General features: G+C 41.2%; 1 protein-coding gene and 1 long non-coding RNA gene across 2 annotated transcripts; one reads left to right on the top strand and one right to left on the bottom strand.

Annotated features, from left to right (window-relative positions):
• Positions 1-18,673: 18,673 nt before the first annotated feature.
• On the bottom strand, positions 18,674-19,258 carry LOC138882332 (uncharacterized). The gene is made up of 2 exons (XR_011403889.1): positions 19,174-19,258; positions 18,674-19,095 (listed from the first exon to the last, which is right to left on the bottom strand). It is a non-coding gene; the product is annotated as an uncharacterized lncRNA (long non-coding RNA).
• LOC104237591 (cytochrome P450 734A1) lies at positions 19,204-23,387 on the top strand. Its single transcript, XM_009791767.2, has 4 exons — positions 19,204-19,764; positions 21,254-21,498; positions 22,162-22,522; positions 22,776-23,387. Exons 1-4 carry the CDS (start codon positions 19,258-19,260, stop codon positions 23,193-23,195), a joined length of 1,533 nt encoding a protein of 510 aa, XP_009790069.1. The 5' UTR covers positions 19,204-19,257; the 3' UTR covers positions 23,196-23,387.
• The last annotated feature ends 1,081 nt before the right edge of the window (positions 23,388-24,468 follow it).

Raw genomic sequence — 24,468 nt, 5'->3', positions numbered from 1 at the left:
CCACGGCTATTATGACCGAAGTACACTCTAGAGTTTGTGGACCGCACATGAGTGGGTATGTGCTGGCAAAGAAGATTCTCCGGGCAGGTTATTATTGGCTCACTATGGAGCGAGATTGTATCAGTTTCGTGCGTAAATGTCATCAGTGCCAAGTGCATGGAGATTTGATTCATTCTCCACCATCTGAATTACACACGATGTCTGCACCATGGCCTTTTGTTGCTTGGGGTATGGATGTCAGTGGACCAATCGAGCCAGCAACATCCAACGGACACAGGTTTATTCTGGTGGCCATTGATTATTTCACCAAGTGGGTAGAGGCTTACACATTCAAGTCTGTAACCAAGAAGGCGGTAGTTGATTTTGTGCATTGAAATATCATTTGCCGATTCGGGATACCGAAGGTGATCATTATAGACAATGGAGCTAATCTCAATAGTCATCTGATGAAAGAGGTATGTCAACAGTTTAATATTTCGCATCGCAATTCCACCCCATATCGTCCCAAGGCGAATGGAGCAGTCGAGGCAGCTAACAAGAACATAAAGAAAATACTTTGAAAAATGGTGGAGGGTTCTAGGCAGTTGCATGAAAATCTGCCGTTTGCATTACTGGGTTATCGCACTACTGTCTGTACTTCAATGGGGGCGACTCTCTATTTGTTGGTGTTTGGCACCGAAGCAGTGATACCCGTAGAAGTGTAAATTACATCTCTTCGAATTGTCGGGGAGGCTGAGATCGATGATGAGCAGTGGGTCAAAACCCGCTTGGAACAATTGAGTTTGATTGATGAGAAGAGACTGGCAGTAGTGTGTCATGGCCAGTTGTATCAACAGAGAATGGCAAGAGCATACAATAAGAAGGTGCATCCACGAAAGTTTGAAGTGGGTCAGTTAGTATTGAAACGCATTCTTCCTCATCAGGTTGAAGCAAAAGGAAAATTCGCCCCAAATTGGCAGGGGCCATTCGTTGTAACTAGAGTGTTGTCCAATAGTGCATTGTATTTGACAGATGTAGAAGGCAAATGTGTAGAAATGACTATCAATTCTGATGCAGTTAAGAGATACTATGTATGATTTCTTTCTTTGATTGTACTTGTTTGTATTTGGCATGTCTCGAATATTGAAATGACGAAGGCATTTTGTTCTACTATCGGAACACTTTATCCCTTGTCACCCCTTTTGAGCCTTATTTGTTTTCTTTCATACCCCTCTTTCGAAATCAGTAACAAATATCAGAAACACAAGCGTAAAAGATAAGTAAAGGAAGGAGAGAAAAAGAGAAAGAAAAGAAAAGAGAAAGAAAAAAATGAAAAGAGAAAGAAAGAATGAAAAGAGAAAGAAAAGAATGAAAAGAAAAAAAAGAGGAAGAAAAACAACAAAAGGGAAAAAGAAAGCAAAAGAGAGAGCAAAGAAAGAGAAAAGAAAAATCACAACAACAAAGTAATTTCTATGACATGAACTACGTTCGACCTGATTCCTTTTAAGGATACGTAGGCAGTCTCACGGTTCGGTCTCATCAAAATAAAAATCCAAAAGTCCCCAAGCAAGAAACTGGGGCAGAAGTTGTGGTTGTTGTAAGAAATCTGGTTCCAAAAGTTATAATTTTGAACCCCATGATGAGTTTTTTTCAGCCTTTTATGCCCTTTTTTTCTAACCTCATCCAAAAGCCCACATTACGGTCCAAAGAAAGACCTTCTGATCAGTCTTCAAGAAATGCCAAGGCAAACAGGTAGAGGTGATTCATACCAGGGGCAACACTCTGGTCCAAATAGGAAAAAGAAATAAAAATGAGAGAGTTTTATTGGTGAAAACCCTCACGGGCACCTTAAGGTAAAAGTGAGTTGACAGATGCACGAATGAGAGAGGTATGCTGGTGAAAACTTTTCAAGATACCGCAGGATGAACAGGGTCGGGATTTGGATGAAGAAATCAGGTTATGGAAATTCCGGGGCAACAAAATGTGGCAATTGGAAGTTGATTGGTTGGACAGATTGGGCCGATTAATCCAAAATGCATGTCATGATCATTGGTGCCAGCTGTTCCATCCAGATAAGTCCTTTTTCTTTTTCCTCTTCAGATAGTCTTCCAGTTTTGGATTTTCTTATCCTTAACTCTGAAAGTCATTGCATTTCATTTCTTTCGGGTTTATTTCTCTAAGATGTTCCCAATGTCAGTTCCATTTAAGCAAATAAGAAGGAATTTCAAAGTTCACTACCAGCTCCAAGATTGTGAACCACAGTGCGGCCAGAGCATACCAAAGATAGCATGATGTAAAGTGGGTGAAGTGCCAACAAAGTTCCATCGGCAAAATAATTTAGTAATTTCATGGGAAATGCAGAGGCTCAGTTAGAGGGGTCAGAGGTGTGAAACAACGGTTTGGGTATAGAACACTCGGGTCATCCAAAGTCATGGGGTTTGGAAAGTCAGTCAGAAAGTCAAGTGGTCCAGGGCCAGTTCGGGGAAGCCAGTCAATACAAAACAATGCAGCGGAGAGACCTTCAGCAAGAATGCCATCAACTAACCACCACATTTTAAACTGACAAAACTTTTCTTTGATTAAAATAGGGGCAGGAAATTTCGGTTGTCTCGGAGAAACCCTCCGCGGAGAAAGGCAGTCACCAAACATGTTTGATTTTTGATTTTCAGGACCCTCCTGGAAAATGGGACCTAGTGTAAAGTTTAGAAATAGCGTAATCTAGCATAAATGTATCCCAAAAGAGTATAAGTTAGCTTAAAATTTGCATGTTCGAGCCATGATTCAATTAGGAGTTTTCAGGACCCTCCTGAATAATGGGACTTAGCTTTAATATTTCAATTAGATAACAACATGTAGCGTAAATTCTGTTGTAGGGTAGTATGATTCAGCCATGAAAGTTTTCACCCTTGAGATAAAATTTGACCTTTGATTTTTAGGACCCTCCTAGATAATGGGGGTAGTTTAAAAGACCCTCTTAGATAACAAGATTTATCAGAAATCACACCTTTAGAAGATATAACTTAGATTTAAAATTGTCGTTTAATTAAGAGTTGTCAGGACCCCCCTGGATAATGGGACCTAGCTTTCAAATTCTTAGTAATACTTGGTAATATGATTTAGTTTCACGCTCACATCTGTGCCCAGCCACCAAACTGGAGCAGAAAAGTTTCTTTGTTTTTTTTGTCTATTTCGTTGAAGTCAGGAGCCCTCCTGGAGATTAGGGAATACATTTCAAGTTCAGCAGTCAGGAGCCCGCCTGGAGAGCAGGGAATATATTTCAAGACAGTAGTCATGAGCCTTCCTAGACAGCAGGGAATACATTTCAAGTCAGTGGTCAGGAGCCCGCCTGGAGAGCAGGGAATACATTTCAAGTCAGCAGTCAGGAGCCCGCCTGAAGAGCAGGGAATGCATTTCAAGTCAGCAATCAGGAGCCCGCCTGGAGAACAAGGGAGTACAATTCAAGTTTTAGCTATCAAGTTCTTATTGATATTTGGTAATATGATCTGTTATACACTTACATATGTGCCCAGATACTCAAACTGGGGCAGAAAATTTTTCTCTGTTTTGTCATTTTGTAGAAGTCAGGAGCCCACCTGGAGAGCAAGGAATACATTTCAAGTTCAGCAGTCAGGAGCCCGCCTGGAGAGCAGGGAATGCATTCAAGTTCAGCAGTCAGGAGCCCGCCTGGAGAACAAGGGAGTACAATTCAAGTTTTAGTTTTCAAGTTCTTATTGATATTTGGTAAAGTGGTTCGTTTTACACTTACATATGCATCCAGATTCCCAAACTGGGGAAGAAAAATTTTCTTTGTCTTGTCTATTTTGTTGAAGTAAGGAGCCCGCCTGGAAAGCAGGGAATACATTCAAGTTTAGCAATTAGGAGCACACCTGGAGAGCAGGGAATACGTTTCAAGTTTAGAAGTCAGGAACCCACCTGGAGAGCAGGGAATACATTTCAAGTTAGAAGTCAGGAGCCCGCCTGGAGAGCAGGGAATACAGTTCAAGTTAGAAGTCAGGAGCCCTTCTGGAGAGCAGGGAATACATTTCAAGTTAAAAGTCAGGAGCCCGCCTGGAGAGTAGGGAATACGTTCAAGTTCAACAGTCAAGTGTCCACTCAAAGAAAGGAAAAACATCTCAAAGTGTAGGTGGCAGTCAGGCATCCACCTGGAGAAGCGGAAAACATCTCAGATTATAACTCAAGGCGGCAACAAAGGGGTTTCATCAAGTCAGCAAGGCAACAAGAACCACAAGAGAAAGTGTGAAGATATAGATAGGATTTTGTAATATATAGATCATAGCATAGTCTAGCTTCTTTTTATTTTTGGTGTAATAAAGGGATGCAGTAAGCAGTAGAAGCAGTAGAAATAGTGAAATCACAGCTTCATGGTAGTCCCAGCTACCAAACATTCTTGAACTACACTGACCTGATTCCTTTTTAGCCAAGGATATGTAGGCAACCTCGGAAGTAGGGTGCGGTCAAATCTTTCAAAAAGATGCTTCCCACGGAGTATTCAAAAGGCCAAAAATCGCTCGTATCCGCTCACTTTATCTTTGCACGAAAACTCTTCGTGTTTCCGGGCAAAGAGGGGCAGCTGTGAGCACGTGATATTTGCCCTATATGAATTACTGCCAGAAATTCAAAACAAAATAATTTTTTTTCATTATTTGCAATTTTTGTGGATTTTGTGGCATTTTTATGTTAATTGTTTGCATTTGTCTGTGCATATTTATTTTATTTAATTAATGAAAATACAAAAATATGTTGCATTTGCATTTAGGATTTAATTCTACATTTTAGGATTAATTAAAAAATTAGTTGTTTTATAAAAATGGACAAATCACAAAAAATAGTTTATTGTGCACTTTTTAATTTTAATTTCGAACTTTGGGTAGTTTTCTTTAAATTTAGTTTTTAATTGGTCGTGTTAGTCATTATTTAGAATTAGTTAGTATTCTTGATAGATTAATTTAAATTAATTTAAAATTAGGTTTTAATTTTAATTTTGGAAAAAGAAAAAGAATTTTAAAGAAAAATTAATTGAAAAAAAGAGAGAAGGGAATTGAATTTGATGTTGGGCCATTTTCGTTTTAATTCACTTAACCCAAGTTGTCCCCCGAAACCCAGTCAGAACCCGGCCCAATACCTATTCCCTAACCTGGTTCGCCCCCCCTAAAACCAAACGACGTCGTATCGCTAGGCTTGATCTGAGCCGTTGATAGTTCTTAATCCAATGGACCGGAACTGAGTCCCCCACCTATATATAATTGTCCTAAACGAGCCTACCCCCCTCATCGTCTCTCTCACTCCTCCGCTTCAGAGATCAGAGGTAACTCTAATCCACCGCCCCTATTTCCCCACCATCTCAGCCCGGTGGCGCCACCCCAAACGCCACCATAATCACACCCCAAAACCCCCCTCGCTCCCCTCTTGTCAAATCCTCACTCTGTTCCCCTCGAACAGGGCCAGAACCTCTCGAATCTTAAAATCTAGGGTGCGAGTCCTAGAGGCCAAAATCAACTTTACCCATGCAAGATCATCCCTCCATGTTTCTCCGAGTATTCAAAGTCTGGTGCACCTCAGAATGGTGTTATTCGTGTGTTCTTGATAGAGAATAGGCGATTTACACCATTTTGGGGTTAAAACAGAACTATCCGGTGATTTCGAGTTTAAATCGGTAAGTTTTCTCCTTTTTTTCTTTTCTGTCCATGTTTCACCTTTTATTCCTCTTCTTTCTTCTCTCTTTCTTTAGTTAGTTTTTTTACTTTACCTTGATTGAAATTCGAGCGAGGTTTTGAACCTAGGTTCCCTCTAGATTGATTTTGTGTTCGTTTCATTGGCTTTCCAGTTTTCTTTGTCAAATCTGAAAGTTTGTGTCTGTTTAGTTTTTATTAATGCCATGCTTAAACTTCTCATTTTGTCTTTTGTTTTAGTTGCGTAGTTTAATTTGATTAGGTCATTTTGAATCCCTGCCTATTTTGTTAATTAGTCAGTCACTTAGTTTAGTTTTTGGGTTTTGGAAATTATTTGAGTGTTTTCTTTTGCCCGCTATGAAATATTGACTTGGTTTGGGTTGTCTTTGTTGCTTGGGCTTTGAGGCCAGTTTAGACCTCACCTCAAGGGGTTTGTTTGGGTTCTTAGGTCGGATCTGAGCCCATTTCTGTTTGAGCTATTGGGTCAATATGACCCGTTTGGTTCCCAAAGTAAAAACAGAGGGTCTAGGGGTTAGTATAGGAAATTTAGGTGGGGGAATCTCTTGTAACTGAATAGGGAAGCTTCCTAGAAGCTGGGATTGGGATTTATATGAAATACTAATTTTAAACTAAGGTTTCCTGAGCAAAAATGAAAATGTAAAAAGGGCTGAAGTGTAAAAAATTGACTCCTTGAGTCTGCCCTAGTAGCTTGCCTATAAAGGCATCCAAAACCTGCCTTTCAAGGCAGACCCAAAAACAAAAAAGAGAAGGCTGAAAGAACTGAAACTTCCCTTATGGGAAATCGACTAAAATTCTGACCTTCTTCGTTAGTTGGAATTTTTTTTAAAAAGCTTTAATTCTGCATTTGGGTTGAAGATGTTTTGATTGTGGGGTTTCGAAAGTGGGGCTTGAGTTGGTTTTGTGTGGAGTACTATCTGGTTTGTTGTTTCAGTTCGAATTCCTAGGTTTTGGCTGGCTTCAAACACTGTTTCGTTGTTGTCCTGCTGTTTCTTGCCTACTGCTTTCTACATCTCTCTTGACTCCCTTTTTCATTTTCAGGTATTTTTCAGCACTATCGATGTCATTTGAGTGTAATTTGAAGTGTGGATCTGGAAAAGTTGATGAAATTTGAGGCTATTTGCTCTTGAGCTTCCTTTCTCCCTCTTTCAATCATATGTACAGCATGTGACATTTAGTTTTTTTTTAGAAAGATTTTGATTATTATATCTATCAATTGATAGGATGTAGTTGAAATCTGGAATATGTTAGTTTCTTATGTGTTGTTCTCTTACGTTTCTCTTCGAACTATGTAGTTAATATTGGACTTCTTTGCCTTGTTTGCTCATCTATATCTTTGACTTCAGGCAGTTTAATTTAGCTAGTTCTCTTTAAAATTGGAAATTGAGAACGCAAGGCCCTCGCTTGTGTAATATCTTAATCCATTAGAAATCGAGGCGCGCCATTTAGCGAATTTTCATGGCCCTCACAAAGTTGCAAACGCGTAGTTTCTTTAGGCGCGTACTTTAATAATTTACCTTCCTAAAACTCGGGTGCGCATTTATGTGACCCAAATCCAAATCTCAACGATGTTAAGATATGTCAAAAACCACGTGTGCATTTATGTGACGTGGTTCGAGACGTGTTTTAATAACGTTGCAATTTTCTTAAAAATTAATTGAACAAAAGCGGTTATAAAAGTTAAAATTGCACCATAGGCTAAAACATGTATTAAAATCAAGTAAGTAGGCCAATAATAACAGTTGAGCGATCGTGCTAGAACCACAAAACTCGAGAATGCCTAACACCTTCTCCCGGGTTAACAGAATTCCTTACTCGGATTTCTAGTTCGCGGACTGTAATATAGAGTCAATCCTTCCTCGATTCGGGATTTTGAACCGGTGACTTGGGACACCATAAATCTCCCAAGTGGTGACTCTGAATTTTTAATAAAATGATCCCGTTTCGGTTGTCCTTTAATTGGAAAAACTCCCCTATATGCCCTTCCGGGTGTGGTAAAAAGGAGGTGTGACAGTCACGACAGTAAAAGAAACGTGTTTAAGAAAACCTTTTTGAAGGGACTTAAACAGAGTTCAGTAGAAGGCAAACAAAACTTAAGAACTCAGTAGGAAATACATAGAGTAGAAGAACACAAAATACTGGAAAAGCATAGCAAAAGATCATATAGGAAAATACAGCAAGATAAACATGCGAGCATAGTACAAAACACAGTAGAAAAACAAAGCACAGAAGAACATGCATGATAAAGGAAAACATAAGAACACAGTAGAAGAACATGCATGGTAGAAAAGAAAACATAAGAACATAGTATAGACAAATACACACAAAGAAAAGAAGAAGAAAAGTCAGAGAAACATTTTAAGCTTTTCAGAAAAACCCTAAATCGGAAAGAAGTAATTTTTGAAAGAAAAAATACGGAAAACGTTTAAAAACTCAAGTAGAGCACAGATATAGAACAGATTTAAGAAAAAAATCATAGAAAACCTCGAATGGCTAGGGTTTCAGAGGAACCCTAAAGCAAGAAAGGCTTGAAAAAGGTCTGATCTGAGTCGGATAAGTCAGAAATAGGATCATAATGCTTGGATATGCCGGAGCAAGGCCGGAGAGGCCATAGAACCTTGAATTGGAGAGGATCTGAATGGACACCATTGAGGTCAAACCTCGAAACTTCGAACACCAAGTGTTTAAGAGCAGAGGGAGATGAGTTTAAGCCATCCATGGCCTGAGAGGCCATGGATTCCGGTGAGCTGAAGGTAGAAGACAGTAGGAGATGATTAGGGTTTCAAGAACCTTCCAGAGAGTTTGAGAGAGGGGGGGGTATTCAGAGGTGGCTGATAGAATGAAATTAGTTAGGGTTAGGGGTGTGGACGGATTAAAAAAGGAAAGGGGAAATCGTGGCCGTTGATCAAATTGATCAATGGCCTAGATTAAAAGGGGTTTTGGTAGGGTAGTTTTAAATGGGTTAAGGGTTGGGTTAAATGGAATTGGGCTGGTTTGAAATTGGGTCAATTAGGGGAACCAATTTTGGCTATAATTGAAACAAAATGGGCCAGATTTTAAATAGCCACTTTTCCCTTTTATTTTTATAAAAATAGTAAAATGACTTCTGAAAATAAATTAAAGTTACTGAGTCAATTAATTATAAATATCAATTTAAAAATATTGGAACCAATTTCATAATTATAAAATGCTATTAATCTTAAAATAGGCTAAAATTGCAATTATATGCAATTTAGCTTTTAAAATACCAAATAAATTTGTAAAAAATGTATAAAAATTATCCTAGATATATTTTGGTATAAATATGAAAATAAAGTAAGTTATTCACCAAAATGATAATTTTGGGAATAATTATTGATTTTTGTACTGCTAAAATGGGCAATAAATTAGTTTTAAAATGTTTTAGAAATTAGGAAAATTATTGAAACACTTGGACATACTTATATATGCATACATATGCTATTTTGAAAGTATTTTCATGTAAAAATACATAGGGAAAAATTGGCTATCAATAACTCCCCACTTTCTTTCCGTAACCGTCAGTCTCATACAGTCTCGAGGTTGAGCGTCGATGACCCTCGAGGGATAAAACTCGACCATGATTTCGAGCCTTCGAGACATTATAATGATGGAGAATTGAACCCTTCGATTTTACCGTATACAGATAGCCCCCGCATTTCTTAGAGTAGAACGATAAGAAACGATCTTGATAACCATCATTCTGAATTTCCCGCAATAATGTAATACTGATGATGTCACACTCATGACATAGGCTTTTGTGGCAACTGAGGCATCCTGCTGACTTGTCTTTTTAACGCCCTTCAATGCACTGCCGATCCTTGTCCTTCTCAGCGATAATATCGCCGCCGATCCAGTTCCAAAAATGCATTAATTGCACATGACGATACGTCTTTCAGGGACATTGATGGCGCCGTCGGTTGCATTTTTCAAAAGAGCATTGATTGTACCCGCCGGTTACTCTGCCCTTTCTTTATAAATGGGGCTTTCTGGAACCAATTCCTTATTCAAGTGTTCTTCAATCAGCCTTTCTCCCATTTCTTCTCTCTATCCTCATCCACTGTCGTTTCCCATGTTTGAGGCCGGTGGACTCAAAGTTGCCTGGTGGCGCTCTCATCAGTTATACCATGGCCTCTTCCCGGGGCCCCTCCTTATCGAGCGAGATTACTCCAACTTGTTGTTGTTATTGTTGTTGTCGTTGTTGTTGTCGTTGTCGTTACTGCTGTCACCGTTGGCCCGAAACAAGGAGATAGGGAGGCCGATCTCTTCCATCTTGTGAAGGTATTTGGGCTATACACCGCTGCTCACGAGGGTGTTTGGACTATACACTGCTGCTCACCTTCCTACCCCGGCCTGGTGTGGCACTTCACCCCTTTTGCTTTCCGTGGGGTAAAGTGGTACCTCTGGTCGGTAGCTTGCACGACGCAATGTCCCAAGAAGTGGACTCAAAGTAGCCATGCAAGTGAGGCTGACGCCCGCCAATTCTTCTACCGGGCTGTGATCTTCCTGGCCTGGTGAAAGCCTTTGCTTTTTGGCGGGCTATGGCATTTTTTCATCCCTTTTTGCCTCTCCACTTTCCTTTTCTTCATCTTCCCACTTTCCTCTTCTTCGTCTTCTCCCTTGGAGATTCCCTTTTGGAGGGCCAAGATGAGACCCCCGAGGAGGTGGCAGTCGAAGACACTACCACCGAGGATGCATACCTGAGGGGATGGCACTCGAAGATACTTCCGACGAGGTTGAACCCTAGAGAATAGATTAGACTCTAGGTTTTTCTTGCCTATGTAGCTTTTTTACTTCTTTGTTTCTGTGTAAGGACCCCCCGTGGGCTTTTGTAATCATATGTTTATGAATAAAAAATGTTTCCTTAATTTGTCTCTGATGTATGCTATATTTCCCCTTATTTACGCCTGTGAAGAATCAGAATGTATGACTCCACCGATTGGTGCGAATATCGAGCCCAGGTGTGAGTATTTTTCTAACCTTTGATCGATTAAAATGGCTCCCCTCGGAACCCTTTGTTGTTCCTTGGACCGAGCCCGGGTTGAACTGATAAACTCGGGTCGTTGGGACCCTGACTTCTAGTTGAATGAGAGCAGGGCTTCGAATTCTCGGAACGTAACATATCTCTTTTAAATCCCGCGATACCCCTCGAGGGGGAGTTTTCTCGAGTGTTTGAGAATAGAGATAGCTTTAGGCTTTTGAGAGTAGTCCCCTAGTGGGGGTTTGTTCAAACTCGGGCCATCTAGGAACTTATTTTAAACTTAGTGTAGATAGCCTTAAGGCTTTGTAGATAGATCCCGGATGAGGGCCTATCCGGGTTGAGATGGTACCCCAAGGCCAAGCCCATACGAGTGGAGTTCTAAGCGCTTATTTTCTTGTTGAGAGGAGCCTTCGAAACTGGGCACCATCTCGAATCTTGTAATGATATCGATGGCCCCTTGGAGAGATCCTCGAGATCAGGTACTATCTCGGGATTGGCGATGACGCCAATGGCTTCCTGGAGCTTAACTTCTTTTTTATGGAGGTCCTCGAGATCGGGTACCATCTCGAGGACTTATGATGATGCCAAAGGCTTCCTGGAGCCTAACTTCTTTTTGATGGAGGTCCTCGAGATCGGGTACCATCTCGAGGACTTGTGCTGATGCCAAAGGCTTCCCGGATCCTAACTTCTTTTTGATGGAGGTCCTCGAGATCGGATACCATCTCGAGGATTTATGATGATGCCAAAGGATTCCTGGAGCCTAACGTTTCTTTGATGGAGGTCCTCGAGATCGGGTACCATATCGAGGACTTATGATGATGCCAAAAGCTTCCTGGAGCCTAACTTCTTGGAGGTCCTCGAGATCAGGTACCATCTTGGGGACATGGTTGGCGCGGGGGTCTCCGACCCCAAAACATCTCACAGCGTCGCTGAATGGATGACACGACTACAAAATGATCGAGGCGATCCCGTTGGCACGTCTTCCCAAAGTGATTTCGGCCAGCATTTTAATCGGTCTCTGAGGCAGGCGGATCGTCGCCACTTTTTCCATATATAGGGTTATTTTCGCCCTTTTGGAGATTCCACCATTATGAGTAGTTACCCTTTTTTCCTGAGTTAGGACTTTCACTACTTCAGTATTAACGCTCTTGCCCGAATTTTTGCTCCAGTTTTCTAATTTTGCCACAATCATGACTACTACATCAGGATCTATTCGGCAGAGAGGAAAGAGTTCTACCTCCATTTCTTGCCTCATCAGTAGAGCGCCACTGATGCCAGACAAACCTGACTCGGGGCATTTTGCTTTGAGATAGGACTTTTCGTCAAAAAGTACCCGGATGCCCAGGACCAACGGGAGCATACCTTGAAGTTTACTTCTTCGATAGGAGAGGGACAGCTTGAGTTGGTGAGGAAAAGTTGCGGATGGGGGAAGGGTAACATTGCAGGTACCTTACCCAGATGAGGGCATAATGGACCGTGCTGAGGGGGATTTTGAATGTGTACATGTATCTTTTTACGCTGGGCCCCCTTGATAGGGATGTGCTTGACTTCTGTCGAAAGTACCAGGTTACATTGATGCAGATTCATCCGTCATTTTGGCGGATAGCGTTGATGATATGGTTCTTTGCGAAGAAGACAGGGCTTGAGTTTATGCTTAGTCATCTTATTAGGCTATACCGACCTTTTCACCATCGAGGTCTACTAACCTTATGATGCCGGTCGACCATGCCTTTTGTTGTTGATGATAAGAAGACTGAGGTCAGGAGTGGATGAGTCGATTTATCTGAGTACGTACTGCAGATATTATCCCTGTTATTGTAGGCATCGGGGAGCTTTCCGAGGCGAGGCTGTGCCCCTAGAGACGAAGAAGGATCGCTAGCTTTGGGGCTAAAGAATGATAACAATAAGAGAGAGATACCTTTGCAGGGCGACGGTGCTCAAAGAAAGGCAAAGCTGGACCGCCCAGAGTGGAAATATTGGTTGAGCCTGCCGCACCCATGATTTCTGGTTTTGGAAAGGCGGTTTCTCCTCCACTGTTGTCTTCTTTTTCTGTTGGAGGTACTTCGAGGGATACTCGAGATCCGGGGTCATATGCACCGAGAGACCGCACCTCGACTAGGGTTGATTCTTCCCAAGTTGAGGGAACTAGGTTAGCAGATGTACGCTCGACCTTTGACGAAGCCCAACGGCTTCACAATGTGGCGAGTTTTGGCACAAGTATTTCGAGTTTCTGGCCTTCCCTTCCTTATTGAGTTTTCCTTTGCAGGATTTCGATAAGCTTAAGTCCGAGCTGCTCCGCCGTGAGGCCAGGCTACAGAAAGCTCTAGATGAGGAGAAATCCCTTAGGCTCCTTTGCGATGAAAGGGAAGTCGGGTTGGCACGCTTACGGCCTGAGGCGAGCCGGAGCTCTAATTATGAGAGCTATTTTAAGGAGCAAGTAGTTTTTGTTTTGGGCATGTGCGTGTTCTTTTTTCTAGCTCTTGAGGCTAATGCTTCATTTATCTCAGTTGCAGAAAAAGACGAAGGATTTGGAGCACCTTCGGGATGAGGTTGGCTGAGCCAAGTGCGAACATGATGAGTTAAAGTTTTGGGCGGACGCCAAGGCTTGGATGGAGAAGGGTGCTCTAGATAAAGCTTCCGCCCTTGAGGTTCAACTTCGCTTAGCTCATGATAATACCCCGGTCCAAACAAATATGATTACAAAGCTCGAGTTCGAGCTTTTGAAAGTCAAGGCCGAGGTTGTGGATGCCTGGGCTGAAGCCGTAATGAGCCGAACTAAAGCTTACCGGAAGGTTACGGTCTATTTGAAGGATGTTGCCGATGATCAAGCTGAGCTGAGAAAGATCCTTGACCGTGAAGACAGGAGCAAAGAATAAGCTTGATGTAAGTCTCGGAGGAAAACCCTCGAGAAGATCTGTGCTAGGGGTTTTGACCTCTCGAAAGAGTTAGCGTGGGCGAGAGCGGACGAGCGTGATACTCGGTTACTTCTATCTATCGCCGAGGATAGTGAAGATAAGGCTGACGTGCCATAGCCCCCAGGGGGTGTAGATAGCATTTTCAAAGCACGTTTGTAAATGGAGCTTGTGTTTTTTCGTATATGTGTACAAAAGAAAACCTTGCGATTTTACTTCTTCTGTATCTCTTTCTATCTTGAATTTAGCTAGATGAATTGGTCTTTAAGTTAGAAGGAATCCTTAGATTCGTGGTGCGGCCCTGAGGCTAATTAAGCTGGTCCGTAGGCTCTTACACGTTTGGTCGATGTGACCTTTTAGTATGAGTTGGAGATAATGGCTCTTATGCTTTCACCCTTAGGCATGTTTAATTAACTATTTTGGGTTCAGTATCTGAATCGGGTTTTGACTCGAGCTCATTCGACCCTCAAGTTTTTGAATTTAGAGTTGGCCCTTAGGCTCTTACGCGTTTGGTCAATGCGACCCTTTGTATGTGCTGGCGACAGTAGCTCTTACGCTTTCGCCCTTAGGCATGTTTAATTAACTATTTTGGGTTCAGTCTTCGAATCGGGTTTTGACTCGAGCTCATTCGACTCTCAAGTTTTTGAATTTAGAGCTGGCCCTTAGGCACTTACGCGTTTGGTCGATGCAACTTTTTGTATGTGCTAGCGACAGTGGCTTTGACGCATTAGGTCGGTACAACCTTTTGTATGGGCTGTCGACAGAGTTTCTTACATGTTGGGTCGATGCGACCTCTAATATAGGCTTTATTTTTCCCTCGTTAAGGATTTTTGAAATAATGTTTTCCTGACTCTTCGACGGCTTAATAAAAAACCTCAATTGTGAGTCGTTATTTGGCGATGATCGAGCACCTCAGAAGGTTTGGCTCGGAGGCTGAGTATCTCGAAGCCAGTGTTTAGGAGATGATGTGGTCGAAGCTCTTTTTGCATATGTCGAGGGTAGCCTGTTTAATTGGTTCTTTTCAAAGTATATTTGGAGTCATTTAAGGCCTGTGATTTTATAGCGATAGTTGGGTGTCCCCGAATTGCGTTAGTTTGGCTGGTACAACCTTGAGACCAGAGTCACTTGTGTTTGGCCGAAGCCTTTAAGTCCCGAGTGCAGTAGTTTTAGAGTCTATATCGAGGGTATGCCTTTTTAGGGGACTTACAAGTTCGATATATAGCTGAAACTTTAAGATCAGGTTTATGCCTTTAGTAAGGTCTTACAAGTTTTACATGCCTTTGAGGTCTTACAGTTTTGGATACTTGGTACAAGTATGGTTCATGCCTTGCTTGAGGTCTTATAGTTATTGTTATTGCCTTATATAGGTCTCACGAGACCGAGGCTGCCTGCATGTGGCCTTACAGACTCGGGTTTTGATAAGTCGATGGAGGTGGCACTTGACGGCAGTCCCCGAGTTGTCGAGGGTTCCTTGACTCGGGGGCCATTACTTGTAAACTTAGTATTGCCTCATTGAGGGCTTACAATTTCGAAATTTCCGACTCGGAGGTCATGTGGTATTGAGTTTTTGACGCCAGTCCCTGAGTGTTTGGGTGGTCTTTTGGCTTTGGAGCCGTTTTGTGATCTTGTTGTTGCCTCATTGAGGGCTTATGAGATCGAAGCTCCGACCCGGGGGTCGCATTGTTGTGAGTTGTTGACGCTAGTCCCCGAGTGATCACGACGTGTTTTGGCTCTGGGGCCCTTTTTTGCAAACAATGTCGAGCTTTCTTGACATGCAAAATGCTTTTGTGAAGGAGTCTTTGATTACTTGGTGTAAGTATACATGTCTTTTCTGTTTAGGGGCTCAGTTGTTCTTATACAGGCACAGTTCGTTCGACCGTTTGGCCCGGTACATTATATTCCTATCGAGACCCCACTTGATGTCTTTGCTTCTCCGATTTGGTGACTTCCCAGGGGGATGCCCCCCAGTATTCAATGTTGATTGCAAAATAATCCTTGAATACTTGTTGAGTCTTCCTTAGGTAGCATATGGATGTTGCCTCGTTAAAAACCTTATCGGTAAAACCCTTTTTGGGATGAAAACCCGGTCAAAGGAAAAGAGTGTAACGTATGCTTTTGAAACCTAAGGTCTTCGAGTTGGAAAATGCTTTGGCCGTTTCAATTGGATACCTACATTTAGGTTAGTGTATAATGTAATTGAAAGAGAAAGGAGACGGTCATACCTTAATGTAGAATGTGCTGGCGATATTTCGAGCCTCGATATGTTTCAGTCGCTTGTGATGAGGATGCGGTACGGTCCCCAGCTTTGTTTAGTCGATGATAGCCAAGAGCGTGGCTTGTTATCGCTATTTTACTATTTGCTTATCCTTCGGTTTCTTCGAAGGTGGAGGTACCAGTGTCGGGGCCACGTCGTGCACCGCGAACATTTCTCTCGCCGTATGTTGTTCTCCGTAGACGGTCTTAATCCCATCCTTCGTGGGGAATTTCATCATTGATGGAGGGTGGATGGTACTGTTCTCATGCAGTGTATCCACGACCTTTCGAGCAAGGCATTATACCTCATGTCTCCTTCGATGATATAGAATTTGGCATTTTGGGTTGTGCCAGCCATGTTGACTGGGAGGGTGATTTCCCCTTGTGTAGTTTCGCTCGCCATGTTAAATACGTTGAGGACTCGAGAGGCGGGTACAATTTGGTCAAGCAGGCCAAGCTACTCTACCATTCTCGACCTCCTAATGTTGGCCGAGCTACCTGGATCCACAAGTACACATTTAATTTGAAATGTATTTTCAATAAAAGATATTACCAGTGCGTCATTATAAGGCTGAGACAAGGTCTCGATGTCCTTGTCGCTGAATGTGAGGGCATCCTCGGGTATGTAATCCCGAGTTCGCTTTTCTCTGGTGATGGATATTTTTGTTCTTCTCATCATGGGCTCCTGCGGGGCATCGATGCCTCCCAAGATCATGTGGATGACGTGCTGTGGTTCATTTATCTTGTTCTTCTTGGCCGTCACTCTCTCTAGGAACTTATTTTTGTCCCGGTCGCTGAGGAACTCTTAGAGGTGACCTTTACTGAGTAGTCTGGCTACTTCCTCTCAAAGCTGGTGGCAATCCTCGGTCTTGTGACCGTGTGTGTTGTGGAACACACACACTAAGTTATGATTTCTTTGCAAAGGATCTGATTGCACAAGCCTAGGTCACCTGGCATTTTTGATTTTACTGATGGCGAATATTATGTCTGATACATCGACATTTAAGTTGTATTCCGACAAGCGAGGTGCCTCCATCGGCCCCGTATCGAACTCAGCTCTGTTGACGAGTACCCGAGGGTTCTGGCCTCGGTCCATTCTTCGATCAGTGCGGGGTATGTTATGCCTCGGGGCGTTTCTCCTGTATTCGGTGTATGACTGGTACCTTTCTTTGTTTGGCTTTGTCTCCTTTGCCAGAAGCCTGCTTGGGTATACTGATCCCTAGGGGGCTCCTAGTTGGTCGTCCTCGACCTTGATCTTTGACTAGTATCGGTTATGGACGTTCGATCAGGTCACAACGGGATACTCGACTACGTTCTATTTTGGCTGCCTTGATGCCACCGAGCTTTATTCATTTAGACCTTAAGTGAAGGCCTGCATCGCCCAGTCATTAGAGACTGGTGGCAGTTCCATTCGTTCCATTTGAAATCGAGATACGAACTCTCGCAGCATCTCGTTCTCCCTATGCTTTATCTTGTAGACATCAGATTTCCTTGTTGCTACTTGGATGGCTCCGGCATGTGCCTTTATGAAAGAATCTGCCAGCATGGCAAAGGAGTCTATGGAGTTAGGAGCTAGGTTGTGATACCACATCATGGCCCCTTTCGAGAGTGTTTCCCTAAACTTCTTTAGCAAGACGGACTCGATATCGTCGTCCTTTAGGTCATTGCCCTTTACTGCACAAGTGTAGGCAGTGACGTGCTCGTTGGGGTTCGAGGTTTCGTTGTATTTCGGAAGGTCTGGCATTCTGAACTTCTTTGGAATGGGTTTTGAAGCTGCTTCATCTGGGAACGACCTTTATATGAACTTCTTCGAATCCACACCTTTGAGGATCGAGGGTGCGCCCGGAATTCGGTCGACCCTAGAGTTATAGGTTTCGATCTTCTTATCATTGGCTTCTATCATTTTTTTGCCTGACTCTATCCTCCTTGTGAGATCCTCGAGCATCTTTATGATGGCGGGGTTGGCTGCCGACCCATTGTTACTTGATATCTCTAGTACCTGCTCGGCTGGGGAAATCATCCCCGATGCTACTGTGCTAGGAGTTTTCTGGTGATTTTGCAGCTGAGCAATAGCCAGCTGTTGTGCCTGCAACATTTCAAAAATAACATGAAGGCTAACCTCTCGTTCTTCCCTAGTGGGGGTTTTCTGAGCTTCTTGTTGATCTTCTTGGTGTACGCTCCTGTTAGTGTGTGAGCTTGTGTCGACGTGTTGGGCGTCGCGTGAGATCGCGTCCACGGGGATTGGTTCTGGTGCATTCCCAAGGTTTCGTGGTGGCACACCAACACCTGGAACACCCACACCGTTTTCTTCATGGTCCTCAAGATTGTTGTTTTCACCTCCATTCACTGAGTTAGACATTTCGACCTGAAATCGAAGATCTTGGACAATAAAAAGCGTGAAAGATAACTTGCGTTATATAGTAAAACCAACAGGAAAATAATCACTATTATTCTTAGCCCCACGGTGGGCGTCAAACTATTTACCGTGAAAATGGTAATGACAATTAAATTTGATTTAGTGGTTCTAAAAATAAGTGATATATTCTTATGTTAGTTGTTAGGTAGTAGATGTTATGTGGAAGACTTAGAGATAATGTAAGAGCTTAAAAACGATGTGTTAATCAAACCGAATAGCTGCCGATCGGGGCCTCCAGCTTGCCTATTCAAGGGCCTCGGGGTCAAATCTGAGGGTTGGCTGGGGGCTATCGAAGGTGATCAATGGAGATTAACAGTTATGATAAAATCAATTATGGCTCTTTATGGCCAATAATAAGCAATAAATGAAGAACAATAAATGAAAGCAATAATATCGAGAGAATGTGTTAGAGAGCAGAGATAATGTTCTTGTGTATTTAATATGGAGTAATAGATGTTTACAAAATGACTAGGATCCCCTTTATATAAGAGGGGAATCCCAACATAGTACATATGCATTTATTACAAAGATATGGAGATGAGACACCTAGTTAATGCCACGATACGGGTTCAGACTAGCCTGCCAGATTTTGTCGGCTCTAGCTTCATGCCTTGGGAACTCCCCACTTTCTTTCCGTAACTGTCGGTCTCATACAATCTCGAGGTTGAGCGTCGATGGCCCTCGAGGGATGAAACTCGACCGTGATTTCGAGCCTTCAAGATATTATAACGATGGAGAATTGGAGTTGGACCCTCCGATTTTACTGTATACAAAAAAGACGGGTTGAAATTTCTACACCATGTGGTGAGCCTGAGCGATCCAATCCACCTATATAATATATTAATTAATATTTTCCTCCCCTAATAGTAATAAATAATGTTAAAGCAAAAATTCAATAATAAAAACCTGTCATTTTCCATCGCACAGACAAACACATACACACGCGCACGCAGAGTGCGAGTCTTTTCGGCTCAAAGAATCGCCATTTTCATGGCGGCAATGATCAACTTCCTCCCACTACTGTTCATCTCCCTCTTCTTCTTCTTAATCTTGAAACTCGTTTACGAACTCATATTGGTCCCTTTAAAAGTTCAAGAGCACTTCAGCAAACAAGGTATAAATGGACCAGCTTACAGCCCAATCTTCAACAACACAGCAAAGATCAGAAGAGTAATGATAGCAGAAGCTGAATCAAAGTCCAGTTCCTTCACCCATCACCACGATGTAGTTTCTCGTGTCATGCCGCACTACTATAACTGGTCAACGGTTTATGGTAAGAATTTCCTTTACTGGTTTGGTCCTAAACCTAGGTTGGCAATTGCTGATCCAAATCTCATCAAGGAGATTTTGGTCAACACCAGTGGTTCGTTTGAGAAAGTGAAATATAACCCTTTGTCGAAGATGTTGTTTGGAGATGGGCTTGTTGGTTTGGAGGGTGAGAAATGGGCTATTCACAGGAGGATAACCAACCAGGCCTTTAACTTGGAGAGAGTCAAGGTACTCAACCTTTAACCATTCTTCGCTTAATCTAGTTCGATCATTTCTTGTCCTTTCTATTTCGGATTTAGCTTATATGCAGTCGTGTAAAAACTTTTTGCGCTATCATTGTATTTTGTAAAAATAGCACGATCTAGCCGGGATCGATCATTCAAAAATAGCTAGCGTTACCAAGTTAATAAAAAATAGCCACTATTTTACTGCAATAGAGACCGGTCCAGCATAATATACTGGAGTTAGGTGGACCTGTGTATGAACTTCCAGCATATTATGCTGGGCCGGTATACTTTGTATACTGGACTAGTATATTATACTGGAACTCCAGTATATTAGACTGGAGTTCCAGTATAATATACTGGAGCTCCAGTATATTATGCTGGAGTATTTTTTCGAATTTTGAACACTGTTTTCGTTCAAATTTATCTTTACATGAAAGGTGACTAAATTTCGATTACTTTTGAAACTGGGCTATTTTTGAACGACCACTTGTAAATCTGGTTATTTTTGAATTTCTCCCTTGTATTTTAACTAGAGGTGTAGTCACGATTTGAAACTTATGGGTTGGGGGTTTCTAGTCCTTTTAAGTTATGAGTTCTAAATTAATAATTTGTATGTATTCAATGGATTTTTGAGATAAATACATGGATTGGATCAAAGCGACCGGGTTCAACCGAACCTGTACACGATGGGCTAGCTCTGCCGCTGATTTTAACTTGTTGTAGCCGGTATAATTTTTTTTTTTTCTAATTATGTTTTAGGTGACCTAATAGTTTATAATTTATGTACTATTTTATTTGACAAAATTTGATTAGATATGGAGCATAAGATGTTAGTTTGACTTATACTTACTTACAATGGAAAAAAAATTAAATAATGATTGAGAAATTAGTTTGATTGAGAAAATATAACATCAAATATAGTTAAAAATGTCAATAGTTACATGAATTTGAATTTTTACAAGCTATAAAAGTTGCATAAAAATAAATGGTTGTTTTGAATATTTTGGAACATTCTGAAATGGTACAATATCATATAAATTGGAGGGGATGCAGTACATTATATATGTACATTTAAGAAAATAAAAATCAATTTGGCTACATAGTTCGAGCAAAAAGTAGTTGGTTTAGTTTAACTTGATTTAAAGGGCTAGATATGTATTAAAGTTTTGCCTTTTAATCCTCCATGCCTCTCACTTTCTACTAATCTAATTACATCATTGTTACTCCCCAGTCCCCTCCTTCAATTTCTATCTCTTCCCAACCCATCAATCAACATATCTAGCCCGTCTCTGGAAGGGGCCGGGGTTTCTATATTGTGATTGTGGTGCGAAAAATGAAGCGCAGTGCATTGTGTAAGTCTTGTCGCGAAATGATACTCCTGAATGTCCAGGACTTGTTCTAAAGTTTGGCTTAGTAGAACTCTGTCATGCTATGACAATTTTATGTATGCTCTAGCTGATTGACCAATCGCCATGTGTCCCTTTTTACAGGGCTGGATTTCTGAAATGGTTGATAGCACAACAAAGTTCTTGGAGAAATGGGAAGAGGTAAGAAATGCCAGAGACCAGTTTGAGACGGACGTACACAAAGAATTTCACAACCTTTCAGCAGACATCATTTCTAGGACGGCTTTTGGAAGCAGTTTTGAGGAGGGAAAGCGCATTTTTGAATTACAAGACAAACAAGTGAGCCTTGTTTTGGAGGCCATACGAAGTGTCTATATTCCTGGATTCAGGTGCATTTCGTTATCGGATAGTGTATTGCATCTTGCCCTTCCAATTATTTTGTTGAATACCAAACTTCTATGTATCCTTTTCTTTTATGTTACAATCCTCAAGCACTTTTTCCTTGCATGAATCGTACCAGTGAAAAGTTCGGAGCAAACAAATGCAAATGCATCTCATTCTTTACTATTCATTCCTTTTCTCCCTTCTTGCAATTTCAATCCTAAAGAGAACTACCATGTAAAAGCCAGAGGGAAAAACAAGTGACAAGATAAGATATACTTATAGTAGAATAGTCCATTGCATCTTTGAATACCAGTGGAGTGATTGTTTTTTCTATAACCTTTTCAGAAGAGCTGCATTTAAAATGAACTTTAGACGCATGCAGTTGTCTTATGCAAAGCGATGTTTACCACTATATAACTAGGCATTTAGAGATTGCAGCATTTCCAGAAAGAATTATTAGAAAGCTCTAATCGGCACATGAGATCAAACTAAACATTCATGTCTAAGCCAACTCACTGTCTTTGTTGAGTTGAAATGGTGGAGTCCTGTTACCCCCTTCTGCAAAAATATGGCTTCATCATCCTGGAGCAGTTTACTCGCTTCATTAATTTCAATGTAAATCATGTCATTTCTATCTCCTTGACATCTAATGATGAAAGTGGATACAGATTTTTACCCACCAAGAAGAACAGAATGAGGAATAGACTGGAGAAGGAAACTCGAGATGCAATAAGGATGTTGATAAACAATTGCAGCAGAACAGCAAACAACTCAAAAGGCCTGCTTTCTTTGTTGATGTATCCACTTAAGAATCAGGACGACAAAGAGGAGACACTGGATATAGAGGAGGTTATAGACGAATGCAAGACATTCTACTTTGCAGGAAAGGAAACAACTGCTAATCTTCTGACATGGGCTTTTCTCCTGTTGGCGTTGCATCAAGATTGGCAAAGCAAGGCACGGGAAGAAATCGTCCGTGCCTGCAAAAATGGGATCCCTACTGCAGAGAATATAGCTGATATAAAGATCGTAAGTTCAGCTGTTATTGCAGTTCCTATTTTGTGTGGCAGCTCTTGTTCACAGTCTCATAAGCCTTGTATTGTACTTATCATTTGTCTTATGGCCCTCAAGTATGATATAAAAGGACTAACATAAATCTTTATAGTGATGAACAACCTCATTATGCATTCACGGGACTTTACCATTTGGAAAGATGGTGCATAGCTCCCTGTTTTTTCCTTTGCAATAAGATGATGAGGTACATTTTATGTCTTATTGGCAGGTGAGCATGATATTGAATGAAACACTTCGACTTTATCCACCGGCAGTGATGTTGATGAGGCAAACATCCAAGAAAGTCAAGTTAGGAAACCTTGACATTCCAGCAAATACACAATTCTATTTGGCCATGACTGCTGTCCATCATGACAAGGAGATATGGGGAGATGATGCCCATGAATTCAATCCATTGAGATTTTCTGAGCCACGGAAACATTTAGCTTCATTTTTTCCATTTGGATTAGGCCCCAGAATCTGTGTGGGCCAAAACTTAGCACTTGTTGAAGCTAAAGTCGTCCTGGCTATGATCATTCGGCAATACTCTTTCTGCATCTCCCCATCATATATTCATGCCCCAATACAGGGTATGACATTACAGCCTCAATATGGCGCGCAAATAATCTTTAGCAAGATTTCTTATTGAGTATTTGCTGGAGAAATGCGCAGTCTTGTCTTGAACAAACTCCAGAAATAAATGTTTGCTAAAGAGTAGCTATGCTGACTCTTTTTTTTCTGTTGTGCATGAGAGCACTATAAACTCACAGGACATCATGACAAAAAAGAAAAAGAGTGTATATTTTTCGTTTACTGTGGATGTATATATTTTTCTTATACACCATTGACTCATATAGTCAGTATCTACACTTTGTAAATTAGCAGTACGTTTTTCACGAAATGACAGAGAAATAGGGTGATTGCACTGAAATCATTTCAACTACATTTCTTCTACTGTCCTGCACTCATGCTATGAGTCATTTTTTAAATTGCATGATGGAACAAAAAGGGAAGTAGAACAAACAATCCAAAAAACATGAAAGAAAAATAAGTCTCGAGAATGGAAGTCATGGTAGTTGAAGCATGATCCAGAAGGTGAAGAGGCTCTGCATATTTTCTGGGCAGATAGAATACTTTTACAAAGTTCAGAAAATAATACTCCGAACTTCCAAGTGCACGGGGTAGTAGCTACTAGCTAGTGAATATATAATCATCAGAAAAAAGCAGTATGCTTATATAGTATAACAATAGTTTTTTGGACAAGCAAATTAATGTTCGGTAGCAGCCAGCTTGGGCGTTTATCTCTCTTTTAGAAGGTACATTTAGACTGTTTATCCGTAAAACGGTATAATTAAATTTGTATCGTGGTTTATAGACACATAAATTAATTTGATCCAAGAATATAAAATAATGAAGAATAGAAATAAATTAATTAAATAAATTTAAAGAAAATACAATTCTGATTGAGAAATGAGCTTCTTTGGAAGAAAGAGTAAGAACAATGTATTGAGCAGAAAAAAAGAATGTTGTTAATAGAATAAGAGTAGGTTTAGCCTTTTTGCGTACAAATTTTTTCGCGTTCTACAACGAATACAAATTCTTCTATTTATAGCTCAATTCAGGGAGACAGGATCTCCAAATTAAGCTATTCTTTAATAAGAATAAAACTCGCCTTGATGACTGCATAACGGTTAGGTATAAATGCAAAGATTCTTTATAACGACTGCTCATTGAATGTTGTCTTTTCCAACCGATATCTTCCTTTCAGTCTTTCGTCCCCGATTCCAGCATCTTTGAAACTCATTCAACACCGATCACATATTCGTACCCCGTACCAGCTATTTGCTGACTCATATTTTATTTGTCTTCACTACCACAATTTGCTGACTCATGTTCGTACCCCGTGCTAGCACAATATGTGT

Source organism: Nicotiana sylvestris, chromosome 11 (assembly GCF_000393655.2).
Source record: "Nicotiana sylvestris chromosome 11, ASM39365v2, whole genome shotgun sequence".
In the NCBI taxonomy this organism is placed as follows: Eukaryota; Viridiplantae; Streptophyta; class Magnoliopsida; order Solanales; family Solanaceae; genus Nicotiana; species Nicotiana sylvestris.
Note: the sequence above shows the minus strand (reverse complement) of the source record. Positions and strands in the feature narration are given on the sequence as shown.

Bases quoted from the DNA above. Each gene is read 5' to 3' on its own strand.
- LOC104237591 (XM_009791767.2), top strand. From the start codon at position 19,258: ATGGCGGCAATGATCAACTTCCTCCCACTACTGTTCATCTCCCTCTTC. The intron at 19,765-21,253 runs GTACTCAACCTT...CCCTTTTTACAG, and splicing joins TTAACTTGGAGAGAGTCAAG to GGCTGGATTTCTGAAATGGT. The intron at 22,523-22,775 runs GTAAGTTCAGCT...TCTTATTGGCAG, and splicing joins ATATAGCTGATATAAAGATC to GTGAGCATGATATTGAATGA.